The sequence below is a fragment of the Marmota marmota genome, unplaced genomic scaffold (assembly GCF_001458135.2).
Source record: "Marmota marmota marmota unplaced genomic scaffold, marMar, whole genome shotgun sequence".
NCBI classification, from domain to species: domain Eukaryota; kingdom Metazoa; phylum Chordata; class Mammalia; order Rodentia; family Sciuridae; genus Marmota; species Marmota marmota.
The window spans coordinates 28,069,320-28,096,390 of record NW_026000142.1 but is presented as its reverse complement, the minus strand read 5'-3'; the positions used below and the strand labels follow the sequence as shown (position 1 = coordinate 28,096,390).

At 39.3% G+C, this 27,071-nt stretch overlaps 1 protein-coding gene across 5 annotated transcripts in view; it reads left to right on the top strand.

The window, feature by feature from the left end:
- Positions 1–27,071, top strand: part of Magi2 (membrane associated guanylate kinase, WW and PDZ domain containing 2) — a 1,275,072-nt gene that overhangs the window by 1,139,010 nt on the left and 108,991 nt on the right. For all 5 annotated transcript variants that reach the window (XM_048786215.1, XM_048786214.1, XM_048786217.1 and 2 more), the window contains 2 exons: positions 20,520–20,705; positions 22,643–22,817. In XM_048786215.1, coding sequence (XP_048642172.1) covers positions 20,520–20,705; positions 22,643–22,817 — 361 coding nt within the window. The remainder of the gene's footprint in view (positions 1–20,519; positions 20,706–22,642; positions 22,818–27,071) is intronic.

Below are 27,071 nucleotides of genomic sequence, written 5' to 3'. Positions count from 1 at the left end.
ATTGCTTTCTTTCTAAATGTATAAGGGAGTGTGTGTGTGTGTGTGTGTGTGTGTGTGTGTGTTGCATAAATACATTTGAAAAAAACAGCAGGTCTAATGCTTACAATTAATGTGTGAATTTTTCTGCCTACCAAGTGACAACACATTGACCTTAAAAAAAAAAAAATAACTCAAACCACTTTCAAATGACGCTATTTTACCTCACTCTGGAGAGTGAAATATATTCTATTAGTTCATGATATCTCATGGCTTCTTTTATCACATATTTATTTCTTTTCAATTTAAGGAGTTCGAAGTGCAAGTTGCCCATACTCTGTGGCAGAAGCAGCTATTATGCTGATGGCCTGTTGCATTTACAACACATAATTTGCAGCAAGCCCCTAAAAGGTTGCTGGAGCTGCTACTCTTTCCTACTTAACTTCTGTAATGATTTTGATCTCTAATTTTGAAGAGAAATGCTGAGTGCCTCATGAATGGCAAAGAGCCATCCTTGGGCCTCATATTCACTGTCAAAATACCAAGGGTGCTTAGGCTCTCTGAGACTGACACAGGGTGATGCCCTAAGGTGCTTGGGAATCATGATTGTTCCCGGGGCTTGGCATTTTTCTTTTGATGTCTTAACCTGGCCCTCGGATCACTAACAGTTCATTGTTTTTTTATTTGTTTACTGTAGCTACTGAAGGCTTCCAACGACAAGGGCTCTATGGGTTGGTGCTCCATTACATTTAGGCAAAACAGTAGCATAGTTAACAGCTCAGATGCTACAATTATACTGCCTGGATCTGAAACCTGGATCCATCATTTACTAACCAGGTGACCTAGAGGAAGTTACCTGACCTCTTTGGGCCTCAGTTTCCTTGCTTGTAAAGAAAAGATGATTTTAATCCTCATATCATGGGGTTGTGATGAAGGTTAAAGGAATTCACATGTAGAAATGCTTAGAATGACACTGGCTTTGAATAAGCCCTCACTGTGTCAATGCTCCTGTCTAGACCACCATTCCTGCTAGGATTCTGCTCCCATTCCACCAGCTCATTTTTCCTTGGCAGCGCAAAGTTCTCACAGACTCTTAGCCATTAGTTGCCCACTCTCCTTGGGCAGCCAGATCTGGGCAGTAGATGAGCATATCTTGGAGGCCCAGTGCCTCCTCCCCCTAGGCCGACCTCCTGGGAGCATGGTCTTTACCTACCACGGCTACCACCTACTACAGTCCAGGTTAGCTGTGGTGGTAGCTGGAGCAATGCAGCAAGCCAATCCAGCTGCATAAACCCTTTGCTAACGCTTCAGGCTGAAATTGCAGGTTTGTCTCCCCAGAATCCATAAGTTTATAAACTAGAAAAGTCATGAGAAACATTTAAATTTAGACTCAAAGCTATGCCTTTTATCCCTGCAAACATTATGTCACTATTGAATATCATCAGAGCAGAGAGAAAAGATGAAGAACCTAAATATTAATGTCCCCTCTGGATAGAGAACCTTCCATAGCTTCTTCAGCCAGGACAACAACTTTGCCAGGGATATGGGCTGTTCAACTAATTAGGGAATTTTGCAGCGAAGTTCCTGGTTTTTTCATTGCCTGGCATTTAATAGGGCTCTTTACAAACGACCCATGTGTTCCTTTTTTATAATATTATTTCCTCAAAAAATAAAGAAGGCATTTTGTTTATATTGGTTAGGATCCCAATATCTCCTTCAAGGGCATGCCTTCACTGACCTACCTCCCTTCTATGGAGCCCCACTCTTAAAGGCACCACCACTTCCAGTGCCACAGACTAGCAACCAAGCCTCTAGTATGTGGGTCTTTAGGAAACCTCTAAAATCCAAACAATAACAAAGATGTTCATTGTCTTATTATTGATAAACATAGAGAACTGGAAATAATGATGGTTGCCTTTTAAACTGGTAACTTTGATACATTTGTGAAGTTGAATCATTTTCTTCCATTGATTTCCTGTTGTCACTCTCATTGAGGTCTATCTCCAGGGAGTCTTCTATCTCTGAGCCCATCAGATGCTTGCTCTATAAAAATGTCCTAGTGGCTGTGTGCAGGAGTGTCAGTGATAGACTGGTCCTTGGGTGTCCCCAGCTCAAAGTCTGAGTCCTGACATCCAGGTTTATTGCAAAACTGTAACTTGTTCTTAGAGGTTCTTCCAACTCCCCCACCAAACCTGCTCTCCCACCAGAGGTTTCCAAGAAGGGCTTTGCTACAAATGATGGGGAAAAAAGTAACCCTTGATCACCATCTTGTGCTTGGTCAGGAAGGCTGTACTGGAATTTCTGGGGTAGACATACTTGAGCAGATTGGGCATTAGTATTGGACACTGTCAGGGAATTTATAAACTAGCTCTGATGTACAGCAGATTCAGGACAGCACCAAAGCATCAATCTACACATTCATCAGTAGAGAACAATCATCTTGATTCTTTTTCCTTTGCTCTTGTCTTCCTACTGGTATTGACTTGGTTTCTGCCTTTATCCACAAGTGCATTGCTGCCCAGCACACGCTTGACTTCTCAGCAATCTTTAAGCTCTGTACTGGTGCAAAAACCCTTTGTTTCCACATGTGTACTTTCTCTGGCACAGGTGAGAATTTGGACTTGGCCTTTGCTGATGTTCCCTGAGGCCCAGTGCAATCTGGTATTCAGGGAAGGAGTAACTTATCCTTGGCAAAATGCTCTGATGACTTTCTCAAAGGATCCTTGATGATGTCCATAGGCTGTGGAGTTTTAAAGTTTTTCTAGAAATTCAAAAAGTTAACTAGCTGGTGTTTTGTGATATTTTTTAGCCATGGTCCCTGAAAATAATGAAATACAACTGAGCTAGTAGTGAAGTGGGGTAGACGTTTTCCCCACCAACCACACGACCACTGAAGAAGAGTCATTTAACTTAGGAGAGGAACACAGTAAAGTAAAAAGTCAAGGTCTCTGTAGTCTTACCCCCACCCCCACCCCCACCACCATAAAGAACATTTAACTTAATGAAAACAGCATCAGATGGAAGCCCAGGCCTCACTCCAGCTATCCACAAACTACTGTATTCCTTGTTATTCCTTGTTCTTCCTGTTCCCCGTTCTCATCTAAAATCAAGGGAAGATGGCCAATTCTAAATTACATTATGCAGGAGTCAGTATGGAAAATAAGGTACTTGGTTAGTTTTGTCCCTGTGTGTAGATTCTTAGGAAAGTTTGAGGCATGGCCCATATTTTCCTCTGGCTTAGCTGTCATTTTTAATTTTGTCATTTTATGTGTTAAAAGTGGCTCCTAACACTTTAGTCCATCTCTGCCTCTTTCAAGAAAAGATTAGAAGCAAGCACTTATATGCCCTAAACCAGCTCCCCTTTCAAGGCAGTTTAAGGCAGTGTTTCTCTCCTGGTTTTGCTTCATGCACATTTATGAAATGAGGCGTGTTTACAATGCTCAGATAAAACAAATAAGACTGCTGGAGGCAAGAGGCTGCTCCCCAGGAGGCTCTCGGAACCGCCCAGCCATCCTCAGCACACCTGTCACCTTCACTGTCACACTCATTTCAGTGGCACCATGGCCATAAAGCTCGTCCTAAAGTAAAGCTTCTAGACCGCAACCAATAAGCACCTCATTTTATGCTTTATTGGTGTGGGCTGTGGCTTCAAAACCCCATATTGAGGCTTGTTTGTTGATCACCTTAAAAACAAAGGTAAGGGGCTGGGGTTGTGGCTTAGCAGTAGAGCGCTCGCCTAGCACATGCGAGGCCCTGGGTTCCATCCTCAGCACCACATAAAAATAAATAAATAAAATAAAGTTATTGAATCCATCTACAAAAAACATAAATAAATAAATGTTTTTTTTTAAAAAAAAAGCAAAGGTAATAGGTACAACTGGCACCTTGACCTTCTCCAAGTCATTGTCAACTTTACCTCTTGGTATTCCTTCTCTAGAAGTCATTCATGTAAAGATAAATACATCACATCCACAAGGCTGAGCATGGGAATTAGAGAGTCTCTTTCTTTTCTCTGTACTTCATTGGTTTGTAACAGCAAGTTTCCTCTGAGTATTCTTCACCAGCTTTGTAACATGTATTATCTCTTTATTCCTTAAGTGAATCTCTACTTTAGATTCCTTCATCAACACAGTACTTTTGCTCTGTGCTCTGATTATGCTGAGAGCAGCTCATGCAGGAGGCAGGATGGTATCACCCTCACTGTTAGTAGACTACTTTTATAACAGAAGAAATAAGGTGGACAAAGATTCTATCTAAAATACCAGTTTTTGTCCATATATCTGGTTTCTAAATATAACCCAATGAAACTACAGGATTAGCATATAACATCATATTAGCAGATAATATATTTGGGAAAATCTACACATACAAAAAAAAGTTATGTTGATTGTGCTAATTGGCACTTTTGATATATAATCCAGTCCTCCTGGGACAAGTCCTTGATCATAACACTTCTGATAAAAATATCCACAGGATAAAGTTCAAACCTGCCTCTTGGAGTCAGGACCCTGGGCAATCCAGATATAACCACTTTCACCAACAATTCCTCACTGGTTCCTTTCTATCAAAGCTGATTTAGTTTCTTCCCCTGTTCTAGAGCCCAAGTTTTGCCAGATACCATTTAGAATGCCTCCTCTTATTGAATAATAATTTTTATCAAAGTTTCTCCCAGCCGTTGTGCCAAGAATCTTACATTGTTTTGAATCTTCACAGCAATCCTATCGGGTAGAGACCATTGCCCAAACAATACACATGTCTCATAAATCAATTCAAAAATCTAAGTTCTTAATAAAGCTTTGCCTGACCCTTCACCCATCTCCCCCAAGTATGAATTCTTAAGCCGTGTAGAAATTCTTTCATGACTATTACTATCGTTTTACTTGTGTTTTGGCCTCTCCCTGAAAAAATTGTCAGTGCCTTAAAGGCAAGAAACAAGGCATTTCTCTGAATCTTTTCCAGTTTCTGGTAGAACACATTTAAAGGATTTTCTTACAATTTCTGTTGATGGGATGGGTTTAGATTCTCCTTTAGCCATCAAGCCCTGACCTCATTAAAAGCAAAACTGCGAATGTGCTCTGCTCGAACTTGCCCTGTGCCTAAACCTAGCTAAGGCAGCAAGGCATAATTTTAAAAATGGGCAAAGCAGCCGAGGATCACTCTAGAGGAATTGTGTACAAGCCAGTCCTTGTCCAGCATGAGAAATGGCACTATGATTAAGTACACAGTAGCCTTGTTCCAGGATACAGATTTCTCACCAGTTGTTCTTAGCCTGGGTAAGTGATTCCATCAGCAGCTTGAGGCCTGATGAAGTCTCAGGTGAGAGCACCATAAGATATCAGTGGCAGGGGAGCCATCTTGGGCCTCTGGGCATCCTCTCTATTATAAGCATCTGGTCCTCTGAAGGGCCAGGAGAGGTCTCCTGGCCTTTGTGACTCACCTCATTCTGGCAGTGCCTGCTCCCGGTCATCATTCATCTGTGTGAGCACCACCTCAGTGATAATTACATAGTCCTGAGCAGGAGAGCTTGGATGGCATCCCAAGCTCCTTAGAAAAGTATTACTCCAAATTATTTATTCATTTCACAGTCCTCATTAACAAAGCAAACCATTTCAGTTCCGAACGAACAACTTCTGAATCGCATTACTAGTTTATAGGATCGTACAGCTAAGACCAGGATGAATGGGGCCTATTGATTCCATGCCATCTTTTCAATCCTGAACATGACTAGTTTTGTTCCTAAATTAAATCTTGGATGACTGGGTCCTGCCAGTAAGCAGAAAGGCAAACAGGAAGATTTTGCATCAAACTCTGAGTACTCTGATATCTGAACGTTGAAGCATTTATTAACTAAACTGGAAACACAAATGTTAACATTTCACTTTCTGAGCACGAGTGAATTTAAAGAGCACTTAAAGAATAGGTCTGCACCAGAGCATCATCATTCTTATCCTCAAGAAGAGGAGAGTGCAACCTATCAAAAAATCTGCAAGTGCCCACAGTGTACTATTTTAAATTCTGGACTAGTTTTTCTTATTGTTTGAGTGGAGCTCATAAATCATTAAGTTTCCCCCACTAGGGAATCGTTTTCAGGAGGATTATTATTATTGTGTTCAAAGACTCTCCAGGCAGCGGCAGAAGGAAGATGTCTTCTTACCTTCAGCTATTTGGTTGTCTTGAAAGCTCGTAAATAGGTGATCCATGGCTGTTTCCTATGGGCTTAAGCCTCGTAGTCCTTGTTATTTGCTTGATGGTTCAGGGAGGTTTCAAAGTGAGAAGAGACCTGGTGCTACAGGATCCCCCTCCACCAGGGAAAAATGCCCATCGCTCTCCCATGGCGTTCAATCCAATTCAGAGCCTGCAGGTCACCTTTGCAGAAGATGCTATTTCTTTATATCCTATTTATGGACTCATGCTGTATTATATTCTCCTTAATTTTATTTTTCCCATAATTATCCACATAAAATATATCAGAGAAGTATCTTAATAAAGCTGCTTCCACATGTGGAACTATTTTCAAAGCACGTTGTTAAGTGAAGGCCATACTGTCATTTATTACTACTGATCAGCTATGTCAGAAGAGTGCTTGGGGGATGTTTTTTTTTTCCCATCTGATTGAGATAAATACCATTACTTGCTGAAGCTGAGAATTCAGGGAGTACCTCTATTGGAAATCCTACCACACCAAATCCTGGTGAAGCTCTTTTTACTGGTGCATTTGACCACTAATGATTTTGCAAGTTAAGCTGGATTTGATCCCACTCAAACTATTTTCAGTGTGTGGGTAGAATCATTTCTGGGGATTAATCAGCTAGACTCCTCCAGGTGATGAGTCAGATCACAATGCCACGGGAAATTAATTAAACAGCCCAGAGTACCATTTTCATCTTTTAATCTGACCTCTTGCAGATCTTATTTCTCTACACCAGGCAAGGTTTGCTCTGCAAAGATGCCCAGATGTTGGGTACCTGATGAACCCATCTGCTTTCAAGAGTGAAATCCCCAAAACCTCCTGTTCTAAGGTGATTCATTGCAAAGATATGTATTTCTGGATTCATCTTGAGAGGAGGGTCTTCCAGAAAGCAAGAAAATAACAGATTTTGAAAGGTTTTACACTTACAGTTTTCTGGCACTGAGCAGTTGAGATAATGTGAGATAGAAGAATATTACAATTTACAAATTATCCTTCCTTTTTTTTTTTTTGTATCGGGGATTGAACCCCGAGGTGCTTACCCACTGAGCCACATCCCCAGCCCTTTTTATATTTTATTTAAAGACGGGGTCTTGTTGAGTTGCTGAGGGCCCCATAAGTTGCTGAGGATGGCTTGAACTCATGATCCTCCTGCATCAACCTCCCCAGCCACTGGGATTACAGGCATGCACCATTGCGCCTTGCATCATTACAATATTTAGTAGACTTTCTAGATGAACAGCAAGATAAAAAATGGCTACATTCCTGTAAGCACTTGACAAAATTGAAATACAGTGAAACCTCGTTGTGTAATTAGTTATAGATTTTGATGATCCCTGGTGCTAAGTTGCTCTCAGTTCCAATCAGTGCTCATGATCATTAGCTTTATAGATCTTCAGGTAACTATATTCTCATCTTGGCTGAATTTATACAGAGCTGTACCTGTCACTCTTCAGAGACTAAAACAAGGTGTTACCAGACATAAAATGATTATATTAGGCTCTCCCTGCTCCCTGCTAATGTCTTCCCTGAGGTTCTAGGTTAGCACTTCTGTAGTAATGGAAATGTTCTACTCTGTACTACACAACACCACAGCCACTTGCCCCATATGGCCATGGAGCATTTGGAATGAGGCTAGGGTGACTGAAGGACTGACGTCTAATTGTCTTTAATTTCAGTCAACGTGGCATGTACAGTTTTTTTTTTTTTTTTTACATTGGACTGTACAGTTCTGGAGCATTGTGGTGGCCTTTACCTTCCTGCCTCCACTACACTCCAGGCCCCGCTTCACACCACCACCATTGAACCCCTTAAGTTTGTGATCTCACTTATCCCTCATAATCCATCAGTAGCTTCTCATTTAGTTGTTAAATGAGAAGACAAATTCCCAGGCCCGTTGAGGCCTTTCAGTATCCGTCCTTCTTATTCCAGACCCCACTGCTGTCTGTGCCCACTACTCTCTCTTGCCCCATGATACCGGCTTCTTTCATCCACAGGTCTGCCTTTGCAGATCACGTACTGTGATTATGATGCCTCCCCTCCCCCATTCACGTCACCAGATAGCATTTCCTTTCTGGAGACTTCCCCAACCCCTTCTACACTCTCTAGCCCACCTCCTTTCTCCTCCATATTCCACAAATTCTTTTTTCACTTATCTCAATTTATATCCAAATAAGATCTCTTTATCTCTCCCTGCTTTTTTTTAAATCCCTTTTCTACATATTTAAGGTTTGAATTCCATATAGTGAAGTTTGCCCCTTCCAGAAGTTTGCCCCTTCATCTTTAGTCAGAGTTTTGACAAACATGTTTAGTTGGATAACTACTGCCACAACATCAACCCCTCCACACACCCTGAGCCCTGGCAACCACTGATTCTCTTTCTCTCCTGTGGTTTCACCTTTTCCTGTTTGTATGCATGCAGCCTTTTGCTTCTGCCTTCTTCCACTTCACAGAACTCATTTTAGATTCATCCATGTCATTTCATGTGTCAGCATTTGGATCCTTTTGAGTTGCTCAAGAGTATTCCATTGTGTGGATGCATAAGAGTTTGTTTATCTATTCCCTAGTTGAGGGCCTCTGGGTTGTTTTCTGTTTGGGGTGATTATAAATAAAGCTGCTAGGAACCTTTTCATATATGTCTTTGTGTGAAAATAGCTTTAATGTGAAAAGATATTATGTGAAAATATTTCATTTGATAAATGCCTAGAAGCGGCTCTGCTGGTTCGTATAGTGCCATTTTCCAAAGTGGCTGTACCATTTTGTAGTTCCATATATAAGGGCTCTAGATGCTCTTCATCCTTACAAATAGTGTATTTTCAGGGTTTTCTGTTGTTTTTCATTTTACCCATTCTAAGAGGTGCAAAATGATATCTCATTTAGGTTTTAATTTGCATTTTTCCCCCTGAAGACTCATAATATTGAAGATCTTTCTGTGCGCCTTTTACCATCCATATATCTTCTTTGGTGAGGTGTTATTTCACTTTTGGTCTCGTCCCTCTAGAGTACAATTGCCATTTCACTGTGCACATTTTAAAGCTCTTCAGTCCTTCTCTTTTCATTTCTCATTCATTTCTCATTATTAGAATAATAAAAGTCACTTTGTGATGATAGTCTCAGGTAAAATTATCATGAAAGCCTATACTAGTATATAATGTTTTGCTTAGTAAAAATGAAAACACATATAGTTACAATGCTTGAAAATGTAAGTGATGAAGGAAAATGCATATGAGCAGAAATAGAAATGAAGTTAAAATGTGCAATACTTTAAAAAATAAGAATAAAAAAGACCGTATGTGGTGATGGTCTCACTTTTGAAGCCAGGAAACTCACATAATTTATTGGACCATTCAGAGGTCACACTACAATTTGTTTTCAAAGTTAATATATGATCAAGATCTTCTAGCTCCTGACACTTTGCTTGGGGGCCTTTTCATATTTGGTTTTATCCATTCATGCAAAATTGCATTATTTCAAATTAAAGCATTGCTATACCCGGTTAGTGGAACTTTGGCTTCTGCAAGAAACTGAAGACCCAATAAATATTCACGTAATCTTCGAGATAACATATTGAAAAGGACAGCTGGCTCAGGAGGGATCATTTGCCTGGGTTAGTATCTGTTTCCATTTACATTAAGAAAATATTGCAAGAAGTTATTATCTGCCGCAGGGCTTAGGGGAATACAATGGAAAGCTGATATTGCACCTGATTGCTTTTGACATTTACCTATTGTAACAGGAAAACTGTGTGAAGATAGCCAAGTGACTTTTTACAAAACACAATTTCAGAGGCTATAAAAGGAAAAAGAAGATGGCAGAGATAGAATACCCTGCATCTGTAAAAATGAGAAACATGACTTGTCAGCCACACCTGCTTGTAACCATCAACCATTTCTACTGGGCTGACTAAGAGATTACTCAGAGCCAGGTACAGGGACCGGTGTGAAGTCTCATGTGCTTCCAAAGGCAGGTGAGAGATACAGAGGATAGAAAGTGTAGTTTCGTTGAACATTTGTAACCCCAAACGGAGGATTGACAAAGTGTAATTTTATGGCATTTTTTGAACACTCGAAAAGCGACTAGTTGTCCTTCCTGTTTTTAATCTGTCAAGGCTCCAGGAGAGAAGTATATTTTTAAGTTTGGGCCCATAAATTATTTGACTTAAAAAAATAGATTCCAGATCTCTAACTGGGACAATAAACCATTGATTGCAACAACTGACTTAAATTTACAAAAAAAAAATTTCCAATTTTTATTGATGGTGGTAAAATGATAACATGTTTATCTCCTCACATTTCTTAGACTCTCATATACTGATAGTAAATGAATGAGAAGACAAGTGGGCAGGTGGGAACAAAGTTTTAAAGAAAAACTAGCAACTTGCCTAGCAAGGCAGAGGAAACCAGAAAGAGAAGTTACCTTGCCATGTAACTAGAAAGCTAGGACAATCTTATAGACCTGTTTTGGTCTGAAAGTGAAAATATTTTACCACTCTTTTTGTTATAAGAAAGGAAGGCCAGAACGTAAAACACTTAAAAGAACTTAAAACACAGAGTGGAACACAACAACCACGACCACCAGATGTGAACATTTTATTTTATTTATTTATTTTGTGAACATTTTATTTTTAAAGTAGAAAAACCAACACATAAATAAGTAATGATGAAAGAAGAATTGTAATGCATTTCACTGTCATATAAATTTATAAAAAGAAAAAGAAAACTAGAAGAATTGAAGATAATTTCGTCTCAGGCATGGTGGAATCTACTATAGAACATGCACCAGAGAAACGAAAGAATAAATCAAAAAAGATGACACAGGGTCTAGGGAAATGTGCAGTTCACCAGAGAGTCCAACCGATTTCCCTAGGATGACACTGTGCAGCGGACTTGCGAGAAGCCTGTCTACCTAGGAGGGAGCTTTCCAGAGAAATACTTTGAAGAGATGGCTAGAGTAGATTTGCGGAAATAACTAAGGATATGACCCTGATCCAGTGAGTGAGAAGGGGAGGAAATTGTTTAGGAAAAGAAATGAAATCAGGGTAAAAATCATAAACAACAATAAGGATTTAACCAAAAATAGTGATAGAACTATTCTGGAATAAGGATAAGTGGAATGCAAAGATAAGACTGCTAAACCCCCTATAATAGTAGGAAATAAATAGAAACTGATTAGAGTTAATAAATTGAGAAATAGCCAATTTACTAATTCTCTACAAGAATATTATTTAGAAAAGTGGATAAGAAAAACTGAAAGATTTAAAATGTTTGCCTTTGGGTCACAGAAATGGAGTGGATGGGGAGGTGACTATAGCAGGAGACTAGGGTTTTTTATCATAAGCATTTTGGTTGTGTTTAATTGTTTTAAATTATATATGTACTACTTCAATTAAATCACTTTCATTACAAGAAATTTCTAACTACTAGATAATAGTGCTATTATTGTTTGCCCCTTTCACTTGACATGAAGTTTGAATTTTTATACAATTTTCTCATTCTATAGAATAATTCAGTATTTTCTAATAATTTGATAAGTCCTCTGTAATAAATTTTAAATAAGAGGAACTCCTTATTCAGAAAGTAAGTTTATCATCAAAAGTTAGACACTAACCCTTTGAAAGGAGTTAGATGTGAATATGTGGGATGGGAGTAGGATACCTGTTTTAGATTGTTTTCTATTCCTTTACAAATTATCTGAAGCCAAGTGATTTATTAGGAATAGAGGTTTATTTAGCTCATGGTTCTGGAGGCTGGAAAGCCCATAAGTGTGGTGCTGGCATGTGGTGAGAGCCTTCTTGTCGCACCTGACAGAGGACATAATATTAGGAGACAGAGCGTGTGTGCCAGCTCAGGTATCTCTTTCTCTTCTTATAAAAATGCTGATGCCATCCTGTGGACCTCACCCTCCTAACCTCATCTAGTCCTAATTACCTCCCAAGAGCTCTGCCTCCAAATCTGTTAGCATGTAAATTTGGGGATTAAGTGGGAGACACATTCAAACAATAACAATCTACACCTCAAATATACAACTGGTGTTTTTTGGTTTTGGGTGTTTGTTTTTCAATTGCAAAATTGGAATAATAATATTACTGCCCTCACAGGATGGTTCTGAGGATTAAATGAGTTACCACATGTAGAAAGCTTGATACATAAGAATTGATCTATANGGTTTTTTTTTTTTTTTTTTTTTTTTTTTAATATTTATTTTTTAGTTTTCGGCAGACACAACATCTTTGTTTGTATGTGGTGCTGAGAATCGAACCCGGGCCACACGCATGCCAGGCGAGCGCGCTACCGCTTGAGCCACATCCCCAGCCCCGTGTTTTTTTTTTTTAAAGGATAAAAACAACTTATTTTTCTGCTTTGCAGAGAAGAAACTCTTATATTTTAATAGCAAAATTTCTGTAATTTTTTCCACTATTACTGAATTAGCATGCTGTTCTGCTAGCAAAGTTACTAAGAGCTTTACTCACTAAAAGTACTCAAGTTAAACAACACAAAATTTTGACCCACTCAAAAAGTCAACTGTGTGTCCAAGGGCCCACCAAACGTTTCAAAGAACAAAAACTATTTTAACCCAGCCTTATGTTTCAGAAGAGAACAGTCAAGTTTCAGCTAATTATAATTCCTAAAGCAATGAGATTTATCTCAATTACCAATTCATTCTCTTGACTGGAAAGTCATGGATTGTTGGTTTTATTGAGTGGTAAAATACTTTCACTTTCAGACCAAAACAGGTCTACAAGATTGTCCTAGCTTTCTAGTTATATGGCAAGGTAACTTCTAGTAATAAGTGGAGAAATGAGAAGTACCTCTATAGAAGGAAAAGGCCTAACTGTGTAAAAGGAGCAGTTTTCCATCATCTTGTCTGTTTGGTTATCTATACCTCAAGCACCTATGGATTGGAGGATCATGACTATGTTGAAGTTGCATTAGGTTCCTGAAACACTAAAGTCTAGACAGCTTGTCAGATTATGAGGGAAGGAATCAAATCAGTAGAATATATGAGCTTCTTGAAATACATATCATTTGTATATGATGTATATTAATGTCTACTTAATTAAGAAAGTTACCAAAGCATATTGCTTTGTGGAAGACCTGGTGACTTATTACATAAGAATAATTTTCACAATGTAATAAGAAAAACAAGGTAACTTTTAGTCCTCTTAAATCAGTAGTTGAAGAATTGTTCACTTTTTTTTTTTTTTTTTTGGTGCTGGGAATTAAACTCAGGATCTTGTACATACAGTACACATGCTTTACCACTGAGCTATACCCCTAGGACCGAGGGTATTTAAAAAGATGCTTACCAGAACCTGTTTCTACTACCTTTTCTGGTGGTACACATGGGAGTGAGAAATGCAGCCGTAAGAATAAAGGACTGGTTTTGCTTCTTTCCTACCACCCACGTTTCTGGTGATTTTGTGCCATATTCTCATTTACATATATTCCACTGCAGACACTAAAAACATTGGAGTGATACAACAAAGAAATACACTATGGGGATTCTACAGAGGATGGATTACATAATTTGCAAGGCCCACTGCAAAATGAAAACGTGGAGTCTTTTCCTTGTTCCAAATTTATTAAGGATGTCCAAAAAGTGACAGCAGAAACATCAGCTTCTTTCTGTGAGTGTGGGGGTCTATGTGACTACACAGGTCACCCATTCAAAAAGTCAACTGTGTGTCCACAGGCCCACCAGACCTTTCAAAGAGCAACACTGTTTTAACCCAGCCTTATGTTTCAGAATAGAACAGTTAAGTTTCAGCTAATTATAATTCCTAAAGCAATGAGATGTATCTCAATTACCAATTCATTCTCAACATTAACTGTAATTTTTTTAATTGGTGTAAACTAAAGGTATAAATGATAATATACGACTGAAGTGTGTTTCTTCATCTCTAGTTACATAGCTAATATTTTCTATATGATCCTTTTCACCCTTGGAAACATGAGTTCAGTTGGGTTCCCAAATTGCTGGTGATGGGCCCTCTTCCCATTCTCCCGCCTGACCATCTGCTTATTACCAACTGTAGGGTAACTAACTACACTGTTCAACCACAAGAGAATGACTCATGGGTGCTGGGGGAAAAAAAGTGCACTTTTTGAATATGCAGTCCTTAAAACACCAGCTGTTCGGTTTGGGATCTTGCAAATCAGTTGGCTATGAATTTCAGGGAAGACGTTTTCATTTTTGGAAAGCTAAATTTCACAGACTTCCAGAAGAAAACAAGTCATGCGGCCTACTTTTTCTTAATTTTACCATACAAAAATTTTAAATACAAAACACATGTTTTTTTTCCGCATCTTTACCCTCTGACGACTAAGAAACTAACTCTTTCAAAGAGCACCTATTCATACTCCAGCAAGGGAAAACATCCAGTTGAAAGGGTTTGTCACAACAGAACATATTAAGTCAGGACTTCTAGGAAGGAGACAGAAAAGGAGTAAGATTATTACTAGGCTCAGGTATCTGAAAGCAGAAAAACAGATCAGGAGTCTTCACCATATTATTAAAAGAGATGGGAACGCTTTGTGACAATTGATCTTCCTCTGTTCCCATATGTTCTTCTCAATGGCAGCTGGGCTAAAGGCATCTTATCAGGGATCTCAGACAGGGAAGTAGGAAGGACCCCAAAATGACTTCATTTTTGTCACCACTCTGAGTCACCCTTGGGCCCAGTAATAAATAACCCTTGCATGTTACCATTACATGGAGTTGCCATTTGTGTCTTGTCTTAAATATTCTATATGTTTATCCCTGGTCTCCCCAACCAGACTGTGAATTTCTTGAGGGCAAGCATCATGTGTTGTTTTGTTATGGCCTTTCCCAACTGGGCCTAGCATGGTAGCTGTTACTAAGAAGATACTGTACAGATATGTGTTGATAGACATATTGATTGACTTGCCATCCCACAATTGTAAAACTGGACAGTAAATAATTCTCACAGATTATTGAAAGAAAAACAACTGGAATCATCCAACTTAATAAAAATTTATCTTCCATCAGGTCACAGATTCTTAATCCAAACAAACTTCCCTTACCTCTTTAAGCTAATGGCATGTTGTTTAACCTTCACAAATTAATGAAATTGTGAGCTAATGAGAGTTTATGCTATTGATTGCCTTTGAAGTATTTATTTTTGTCACGCTCATTTCAGAAACTTCTCTCTTGTAAGTGTGACATGATTGATGCAAAATCCACTTTCCCTGTCGAATGCCTTCCTCCATATATAAAGCTACTTTGTGGGATCTGTTAACAAGGAGATAATTAAATGTAAACATGAATCACAGGCTTTTTTTTTCTCTGAAAGGAAAAACACATAAGCAGCCAGGAAGTAATGACAAAAGAGAACAGGAGAGGGATCTAATAATCCCTTCCCTCAGGATTTCAGGAAGAATCTATCATTAAAGTGAGAAATGTCCTTCAGGTAATCATCCTGTCTTCCCTGTGGGGACTGACCTAGGGCACAGCTCAACAAGAGTCCAATGACTGAATCAGTCCACTTTGACAAAGGGCTGAGGGACCCTGGGTAGACCACACACGGGTCCCGGAAAATAATCCAATGGCAAAAATGAACTCACGTTAGAACTCACTTTAGAGAATATCTAGTCAACTGACAGAATATTCCCACTAAAACCAGCATGGTACGTTGGGCAATGCCAACTCAATTCACCTATAGGAAAATAGAAAACATGCTGCAATGTAAATGTACTGCTTTACCTAGAAATTAATCATGTAATAGAAAAAAATGGGGTTTATTTTCCATAATTTGTGATTTTCAATTAAAATTTCTAACTAGTGACATACTGTCTCTTGCCCAAATGTCATTACGCCCAAAGCCAAATGACATATTGTGACTTTCCCCCAAATATCTGTGTATCCTAAGCACACTGTGTCAAGAAGACAGATCCAAAGACTTGATTTATGTGGCCGCCTGACAGATGATGTCCATGAGGCATGCTGTCTAAATGGACTGCACTCCGGCAGTTACCTTAGTCATCAATTCTCTGAGAATTAATGAGCACCATTCATCCCAATAATAGAAACCAAGGTCAGGGCCTCTTCCTTGCTCTGTAATTCCATTAGCATTGCACAAAAAGCAGCCAGGTCATAAGCTCTGTGGACCTTATCACTGAGCAAATGGAGCTGCATCTTGTTCCCAGGGAGAATCCTCGCTGAGCACACCCCTTGTCAAAGATCTGTTGTACATCAACATCGAATGTACTTACACGTGTAGGGGAAGTGATGGTAAAGAAAAAGGGGGACTGCCTACTGCTGCCAGGAACTCCAAGTACTACTTTAATTCAAGTAAATGCCAATGGAAAACATTTGTCATAAAACCATGTCAGGTACTTGCAACTACTGAGCAGGCAGTTTTAAATTGTGCACTCAGTCATATTTTATGTAAGTCCCTCAGCCATCCTGCATGGCTACCATAGAATTTATTTTTGTTTTCATTCTCTTATTATGTTTTTTATTCTTTTATTTTAGTTTTTATTCTAACTACTCTAAGTTAAAATGGCCCTGGAACTAAGAGTTATCACCTAAGCAGATAATTCTGTTTACAGCAAAACTCTCCTCCTGAAGCCCCAGCAACATGTTTTTTAAGACTGTCTCAATCATCTTTGCTCCTCAAAGTTCCCTTGCTTTCACCCACCTACATACTAGAACAAGAGGGAAGAAACCCCCAAGGTTTAAAGCCACAGGCAAAGGTTTGAATATAGGCTTTGGCACTTACTTGTTTTCTTAACTGTAAAACAAGTGTGACTATTACTTTTTTCCATTTACTTCACAATGTTGATGTAAGGGTTTAAAATAAGTACCAATGTGTGGCACACAGCTGTAATCCCAACAGTTTGAGAGGCTGAGGCAGGAGGATCGAAAGTTCAAGGTCAGCTTCAGCAACTTAGTGAGTCCCTAAGCAACTTAGTAAGACCCTGTTTCAAAATAAAGAGCAAGGAGCTGAGGATGTGGCTCAGTGGTTAAGTGCCACTGGGTTCAATCCCCAGTACCAAAAATTAATTAATTAAATAGGTACTTAGTACAATGCCTGGAAATTAACAAATTATAGTGTAATGTTGTTTTTATTGTTGTTGAGCTCACAACATGTGTGTGTGTGTGTGTGTGTGTGTGTGTGTTTGTAGACTATGTTTTGAAACTTCCGGGGGTTTGGGAGGTTATGCCCAGAGCCATGAACAAGTCAAAAACAGCACATGACCCAAATACCATTTGCTGTGTTTTGAATGATATTTTTTAATTTCCTTTCAAATGTCAGTGTTTCTTTTAAAAAAAAATCTATTTTTTAGTTATAGGTGGACACATATCTTTATTTATTTTTAGGGGTTCTAAGAATCAGACCCAGTGCCTCATGCATGCTAGGCAAGTGGTCTACCTCTGAGTCACAAACCCAGCCCCTCAAATGTCAGTGTTTCTAATGCCCAAAGAAATGTTGCCATGCCAGGAAGTCCTAACTAAACAGGATCTGAAGACTCTCCACTTCCTCTCCTCTCCTCACACCTCACCTGTCAAAAGACAACTTGGAGCTGAGTTCCTGGCTGCCACCTTCCCTGGGTCAGGGCCACTCATGAAGTGTTGGGGATTGCTGGCTTAGAGGCAGGCTGCAGTCCGAGTAAAAGCACCAGGTGCGCACAGACAGCTAACAGGTTAGAGATCAGAGACAACAAAGTCAAGAGAGGCAGAGCAGCTCCTGGGAGGAGCGAAGGCTCTGCTGCTGGGAGCAACCACAGTTCTGATCCCTATGTGACCTCAGGAAGATTACTAACCACTGTAGCCTGCTTCCTCTACTGTGAATGTAGTGATACCTGGCACCTTATATGCTTTCTTAAGGATTATATTATATAATGTTCATGTGGAAACAATGGGGGGTGTGTCTCAGCACAATGATTGGCTCATGTAAGTACTCATAAATCATAAGAGGCAGGAAAAGAAGTTGTTAATAAGTCAATAAATATGAAAGTAGACATTAGATCTATACTGTGTTGATTTCCCTGTGAATAATAAATTCTTATTTACAAGTTGGTACTTTCCTACAAAGATCTGCAACATTTTTTGTGTAAAATCAGAGAGACTCTTGACCTCATCCAGTGTCTATTAATTCCCAAACACATCTCTTTTATAAATGAAACTGTTTTCATGTGTAATTTTTAGGGATTAGTGCCCGTATGATCCTATAGTAAGCAGTGTTCTTTTAGTTTTAGTAGTGTTCCAGGTTTATCTCACATGGAAAGAAAAGAAAGTTGAAACCTACACACACACACAAAAAAAAGAAAAAATAGTGAGATCAAAACTATTTAAAAGTTAACAACCAAAAGAATATCACTTGATATTTATAGATCAATTCTTATGTATCAAGCTTTCTACATGTGGTAACTCATTTAATCCTCAGAACCATCCTGTGAGGGCAGTAATATTATTATTCCAATTTTGCAATTGAAAAACAAACTCAGAAGCCAAGTGCCATGGCACACCCCTATAATCCCAGCCACTCAGGAGGCTGAGGTAGGAGGATTACCAGTTCAGGCCAGTCTGGACAACTTATCAAGCACCTGTCTGAAAATGAAAATAAAAAGAACTGGGGATAGAACTCATTGTTAGAACATATCTGGGTTCAATACCCAGTTCCACCACCAAAAAAAAAAAGAAGAAGGAAGAAAAACAAACTCTTAAGAGTTTAAGTAACTTTCCAAAAGTTACACGGTTCGTAAAGTCATACACATTACAGGCAGAGAGACCAAATCATTTGTAGACCATTTCAAGACACTGTTGAATATGAAAAGGAACAAAAACAGGAAAAAAGTTCACCCTAATTATGGTTGAAGAACAAACACCTTGCAATGCCTACATCGATTTGTAAATCACTAATTGTTCTTATAGCATTTTTAACTGAGAAATATATTATTCTAAAATTCGAAGATGATCATTAGTATGCTCTAAGGAAGGTATTCTTAATTAAAGCCATTAGTGCTTATGGTAAATAAAAATGTGTTTGTGTTTCCAACATGATGAGTTCTACTTCAGGGACACAGGCTCAGCCAATATTTTCATATACTATCTATAACCTTTCAGAGTGGAAGAGTGAACAAGGTGCAGGTTCATTAACTCACTAATTGTCCTTCCTTATCATGGTTGTTAGCTGATGTTCTGCCTTTCTCTGCAACACATGCACAAAATTGATAGTTCAGGGCATACACATCCTTAGAGCTTATGGATGATGAATTTTTTTCTTTCCCTGTTTGTGTAGTTTAAATCAATACCTGATTTCAAAGAGTGAGCAAAAAGATAGGGGCTGGTTGTCTTGAAGGGAGAAAGGAAAGGGAACAGGTTTCTAGATTATAAACTCCTTGAGGAGATTAATATCTAATCCCAGAAATAGTTACCTTGATAGGTACTCAACCATTTACATAGAGTAGAAGCTAGGAAAATCTGTACTCCCATGTCTCTTGCTCTTTCCACACATATATAAGTAATAAAAATTAAGTCAATGTTTTTGTTCTAGAGAGTCAGGTAATATATTACATCAGTTCAAAAATATTTCTATGTTTTAATATCTCAGCAATTAGAGAGTATCTTGGAGTGAATGGAGTGTCTTAGTTTAATTGGCAACATTCCTTTCATTTTCCCTTTGCATGGCAAAGATTTGTCTTACCATCAATGGCATCTTAAATTTGATGCACTTCATTATGTATCAGACATTAGCAAGTTCCCAGAGCCATACAATAAAGCAAATCAGAAGAAGAGAAGATTGCAACGTGTTGCCTTTTAAACTAAAGTTAACTAGATTAAAGGGAAGTTGGCCAGAACTTCTTCACCAGGTGGCTACCACCTGAATTTGTACATATTTCTTTCCTTTTTCCTCCTTTCAGTAAAATAGAAAGGGAAAGAAATTAATTCCTATGCCTTTCTAAAACTCTATTATTATTTCTAGAATACGAACTCTTAGTACACAATGTTCTCCATCTATGATTCTCAAATGCTCATAGGTACTGGACTCTCTCAAGGAGTTTCTTGGAAACCCATGGTCCTCATCTCTCGCTGGACATTCAGATTCAGCTGGTCTGGGATGAGGCCTAGATAGCTGTACATTTAATCCCAGGGTCATTATGATGCATCCACAGTTTGAGAACCTCTAGTATATTTGTTTGGACTTGGCCTATCACTGCAAAGGACTTGAATTTAGTAACTCTGGTCTCAGTGATATGCACAAGACCATATTTAATAGAAATGATTGCAATTTCAAAAGGCACATTGCATTGTTCTCTTTGGGACTGGGACTAAAGGATAGAACTTGCATTGGTGATGTCCCTGATACCTATTTCTGTTGGGGTTTTTTTAGCTGTGCCCCATAAAATCGGACGCATCATTGATGGAAGTCCTGCAGATCGCTGTGCAAAACTAAAAGTGGGAGACCGGATCTTAGCAGTGAACGGCCAGTCCATCATCAACATGCCTCACGCTGACATCGTGAAGCTCATCAAGGACGCAGGCCTTAGTGTCACCCTTCGCATCATTCCTCAGGAGGGTGAGTGCCTGAGGCGGCCTTTCAGAGAGACAGTCAAAACAGGGAAATGCTCACTGGGGGCTTCTCAGCCTGCCTGCCAGGATGTGGAGTCAGCATGTTGTTAGAATGCCAAAGATCAATTGTCGTCTCCACTCTTGTACAAACTCACACTCCATTGCAGCCCACATCCTGGCTACTCACCACCAGTTTTATTTAGAAATCAAGCTATGGTGGCATTGCAGGTTCACTAGTGTAAATCCCAAGACACTGGCTTATCCGATCATTCCCTGGGGTCTCAGGAATACTGTTTTTTATGGTTCTATTAAGTTATATTAAGCCAGAACTCACTCAACAGAGTTAAAAACCTGAAAAAAGGAAAAAAAAACTATTCATGTTAACAGTTAACCTCTGGAGAATTCTTCAAAGTCAGATTGATTTTGAAAAGCTTGAAGAAGTTTTGTGGTCTAAAGAGAGCTCATTTAGAAAATGTTGCATCTGATAAGAATTTAAAATTCCCACTCAGCCTCTTGAATTTCTCTGTACAAGGACTCCCCCGTGAGGCCTGCAGAGTTCCTGAGCACCCCAGCTCACAGCCCAGGCCTGGAGGGCCGCAGTTCTGAGTACCATGCACCGGACATGCACCATTGCCACACACAGTGGGTTTGTTACTGGTTTGTAGCTACTGGCTCATTAGTGATATTGAAAGATTCAGTCCCTGGAGCTCTCTGGGTCCCACAGAGAGGCTAATGGGCTTCTTTAACTTGGCACCCTCTGTTTTATTCAACCCCGCTTCCCATTCCACCTTCGGACTATCTGTCATGCAGGTACAACTGACCAAACTGCCACCTGATTTAAATGTAAAACAGTAGCTCCCAACCAGGGTGATTTTGTTCCCCCAGGGGGGATATTTGAGGATGTCTAGAGACATTTTTGGCTTTCAAAATTGGGGTGGAGATGCAATTGTCACCTAGTCTGCAGAGGACAGAAATGCTGTTAATCATCCTATAAGGCACAAGACAACCTCCGCAAAGAATTACCAGGTCCAAAATGTTGGGAGTACTGAGGTTGAAAAACCCTGATACAAATGGAAAACAAATTAAAATATCTGGGCTATGAGAAAAGAAAGAGTGGTTTATAATGGAAAGCCAAAAAAGTAACCCCTGTTTTATCACAAAACCAAAGAGAGAAGTCAATGAGCAGGTTTGTTTTAACCTATCGTCACACACACCAACATGTATAACATATTTAGTGAAAACAAATTCTAAGCACGATTGCTTACTAAAATTCCAACTTCTTTCTCAGTCTTCCTAGTCTGAAATGTATTTGTCCTGCCCTTATTCTAACATGTAGAGATAATTTCAGTTGAACCTTTGATGTTATTGGCAGTGGGGGAGTGGGGCAGGGAGACAAGAAGCAATTGTTGAAAAGAACAGACTTATAAATCTTCCTGTGTCCAGAAATCTTTTCTTTCTGGAGAACTATGGAGTACAGAGGATTATTAACAGGACTGACAAGGAGCTGGGGAAGAGACTGTAAAAGGCATACTAGTTTATGTCTAGTTATTTACCCACACTTTATAAGAACATTAAAACTTCTCATTACAGTCCAAAAGTGGTGGCTAAAGTGTTGTTTTCAGCAAACAGTGCTGGAAACAGAATATTCTTTAGAGCTTACTTCTTTGAATAATTCTTTCATGGTTTTGATGGGGTTTTATTTTTGTTTTTGTTTTGTCAATCTTTTCTTCTTACAAAATGGCAAGAGACTGTTCATTACTTTCTTCGGTAACCATTTTAATTAATGAAAGACTACTCATTCCAGGAGTAACAAAGCCTAACAAAAACAGAAATGACCGAATCCTTGAGTCATCTGAGGAGGAGAGTCACCACCTCTGGCCATGTCTTGCCCCTGATCAAAAATGCCAACCTGACCACATCTGCCCCTTTGGTTTCCTATCACAGAGCTCAACAGCCCAGCCTCGGCACCCAGCTCTGAGAAGCAGAGCCCCATGGCCCAGCAGCACAGCCCCTTGGCCCAGCAGAGTCCTCTGGCCCAACCAAGCCCAGCCACCCCCAACAGCCCTGTCGCCCAACCAGCTCCTCCTCAGCCACTTCAGCTGCAAGGACATGAAAATAGGTAACGTTTGCTCTGACTTTTCTGATTCTGAGACTAAGGGAGGGGGAGAGGGAATGCTTGGGAACAATGCAGAACACAGGCAGGGAGAGAGATTTTCACATAGTAGAAGTTGCCATGTTTTTTTTTCATGTGTGTGATTTTGAGATTGCGTATGTGTTGGATACATGGTTGTATTAGTATACATAACTAAATGTCCTTCACAATGAGAGAAACTTTACTGGATGAGCAATTCTAGCAACTGAGTAGGGGTTAACTAGCCAAAGAGTACAATGAGGTTCCAACGTGAAGAACATGCAAAGATCCTCTGGCAGAGGAGGAAGCATGTAAGCAGAGGACAGAAATAAGGCCAAGGTCATGGTGGCATGGTTTGAGGTGAAGCCAGTAAGGGTAGCAGGGCCCAACCATAAAGGGTCTTGTAAGAGTTTTGATTGTTGTCTTTAGTGGGAGGTCACTGGAGGGTTGAAACTAATGAGTGACATAGGATTTACTTTTCACAGTCTCTCAGGGTGCCCTATAGAGAACCTGCTGAAGGCTGGTCAGGCAATGCGGGTTATGCAGTGACAAGGGGTCTGTAGAAGTCATTGGGCCACGAAGCTGCTGGCTTAGAGCATGGTGGTGGCATGGAGGGAGGAAATGTTGAGGGATTGGTAGGCATTAATAAGTGTTCATACTTTCCTGTTTAAAATGAGTAATAACATTAGGGTCTCCCATTCCACACACACAGCATTGTGAACTAATGTGAATAAGGCACTTTGAATCTGGAAAAAGGGATGCCATATAAAAATAACATTGTCTTCTTATCATTACTTGCATGTAACAGAGGGCCTGGGTTGCATTGAGCCATTAAAAAGAAAATAGGAAGACCTGTTCCCATGCAATCTCCCCCATTCAACAAGAGAAAAACAGAAGGACTTATGAAAACATCTCTGAGTACAAACCCCTCGCTGGCCTTATCCATGGGCCCAGTGTCTGCTGAATATCTGTTTCCCATGTCCTGCCTCCCCTGTTGGTGAAGGTGAAGTGAGACTGTTGATGATTGCCAGAGCTCTTCGGGTTCATCATGTATACTGTTGTAAAATAAAAGATTTTTCCCTGTGCCACAGGCGGTATTTCTAGAAAGCTCCATTCTCCTCTGATTTTCCCATGTGTTTTCATGGAAAACTGAGCATCTGGTTATCCTCAGCTGTTTATGTTTTTAATATATGCTGGGGAAGAGAAAAGCCCCTTAAAGCAGATGATGCAGAGGTAAGAATCTAACAAGCCATAAGAAGAGTAAGTCCTGGGTACCTCAAGAATAAGCCCCCCATGAGCTTACTCCCACCATGTGCTATTTCAACAGATTGCACTGGCTTTCCCCGGGATCCATTTAGACTCAGGAGGAAGGACTTAAGGCCCACACAGTCCCTCAGTCAGCTTCAGACTCTTCTTCTGGGCTTTGCCACTATAGATTAATCTTGCAGCCATGTTCCATCTTCTCCTTTCAGAGTTGTACTCCCCTGGCCATGGGTCTTGCTTCTAGTCTGGGGTGGGGAATCTCATCCTTGGATGAGGAATCATCTCTTCTCTCCCTAATGTTAAGGAGCAAGTTAGCCCCTCCTCATTTGCAATCACTCATAGTCTTTCTGGGAGAGGTTCTCGGTGTGAAGGACAAGTGTGAGGGTATGCTGTAGTCCTGTATGGAGGACAGCCGTGAGTAAGGCCTCTGTGTGACCCCAGCTACAACTGGCTCACAACTAGGACACTGTAGCTCCTATCATAGAAGGAATGGTCTTTGAAAAAGTTTGTTTTTTTTTTTTCTGATTACAGAATGAAATATTTCCTCATTCTTGGATTAACACATCAGTCTGATCCAAATTTTTTAAATCACCAGTATATTTTCCCAGAGTTCTCACCTATTTCACTTGAGTAATGTTAACAGCCTGGAAGGTGCTCACTTCAATTCTAGGGTCTTTACAGGTTTTCAGACTTGGCTCTTTGATTGTTGTTTGTGGCTCATTTGCACATGAATAAGGAGATTCAATAATCTCACAGATGTCAGAAACATTTTCATAAGAGCATTTAAAGATGGTCATGGTATCAGAGGAAAAACTTTTTCCTTTTTTCTAAATTAGGCTAGAAATGTCTCCAAGACTGCTGATATGCCAAGTGCATTTGTACAAGAAATGCCCACCTACATGTCAGATTGAGCCAATTCCCATGTTAGAATGGGATAAACTAAAATGACAATCTGCTTGCAAATTTCTGTTTTGTAAGTTAAAGTGATATTTTGTCCTGTCTTATTTACTTCTAGATTAACTTCCCACGACACCCTGCACACTTCTACCAATTTCTCCATCCCTTAACATCTTTTTGGTATGTGCTAGAAAACACAAATAATTGTAAAATGAACATAGGTAAAATACTATTCAAGGAGTAACATTTGTTGAAAACAAAAAGAACCCTTATAGAATATGTTACAAACCTACTCTAGAGCTTACATTTCTCAACAAGAGCAACTGATATTTGACTGGGATTTGGAAGAGCATTGGAAATCGACACCTTCTACCAAACTTGAACCCTAGGATGCTTAAGGTTCAGGTCAATTCTTGAAGGACTCACAAGATGTAGAATTTTGTCTGGGCATCATTTCTTGGTTCTGGAACTTATTCATACCACAAAAAGTGTGCTAGAATTTACCATTAGCTATCTAGGTTTATATCTCTAACATCACGTTAATAATGGAATTAATAGCTACCAAGAATTATATGATGGCCTTCTTTCATAAGGAAGGGGACTTTATAAAGCCTATTCTTAATGATTCTGATTTTTCTATAAAATGAATTGTGTCACTTATTCAAAGCAACATAATTTTTGCCCTAGCCAATGTATCATCCACTTAAAATTAGCAACACTCATAAAAAATTAGGCTTATTTTTCTTGCTAAAGTGTTCTTATTAAAGGGTTGTGAAGTTCAACTTAAAATCCTGACAACATGACACTGATTCAGAATAAAGTTTGAGTGCTTGGTGGCCTGGATGACAGCTGTTGCAAGTTTCAATTGTTCCTATTTCTAGTCATCTCTCTTTGGGGAGATCCTTACATTTCACCCTCTTTTGCTATACCTCCTGACACATGTGGTTGAAAACAGAACACATAATGGATATTTCATACTAATATCACACAGATCATGAAAATAAAGTGACTATGCTATAACTTAAAATAGCACTACATCAAAACCACCAAGCAAGTTATTTCTAGAAAAGAATCGACACACACCAACAAATGTCACCCAGTCTAATTCCTTTTGTTTAATACATTCATTTGCATAGTTAAGCATCTTATTCAAAGCATATTTTAAATTATTCTGTTCTCAGCATGCACACTCTCAGTAGGTGAGTGGACTACTGAGGAATAAAGCAGAGCCTAAATTATGCAACTCACAAAAGGAACAGTTCTCCCCTCTGCAGGGTTAAGTAACGAATGGAATCTACTCAAATTGGATTAAAATAACTATATCACTAACCCCCTTCCAAGAACCCCAAATAAACACATCTATTGTCTTGCACTTTTAGTGTGTCCTCACCAACTATTAGATTTTAATAGTGGCAATTGTTCAGGTGAAGGATTTTTAAAAAATACTTAATACTAATCAGCATCAGTGAGACTATATATAAACCAGGAAAGAAATTATCTAGTTTTTTAAAGGTTTTTTAAAAATCTACTGATTTTGAACCTGTTTTTCCTGATGCCTTTGAGCTTTTCTTTGGTGCTGAGTGTTTTCTCAATTCCTTATAACTTTCATGTTAATCTTAGATGAAATTGCTATTATATAGAATGTATATTTTTTAATCTACCTACATCTCTGGGTAGCTCATTATACACTGTTGCTATGGCAATAGATCCTGAACTACAGAAGTAAAAGACCCCTATACCAAGGTGATTATTTTTCAGTTTACCTTTTCAATGATCCCATAATGTAGGTATTGGCTATGTTTGTTCCATTGTGAACCAGGAACCCCTCAACTTATAGCAATTTGGATTTGTAAAACTACCAACCTGCTAGCTCTGGCCTCTGTGCTTATTAGTAGCTGATATCTAGAAACAAGCAAGAGATGAACGTGGGACATAAATATTTTTGCCTTCCCTTCCATCTTATGCCCAATCCTGATAGCTGTGGTTTAGTTTTTAAACCTCTGCAAAATGCATTTTTAATTTACCAATGATCCAGTGACTTTCTAGTTGATGATTATACCTTACTGTCACTCCTATAACCTC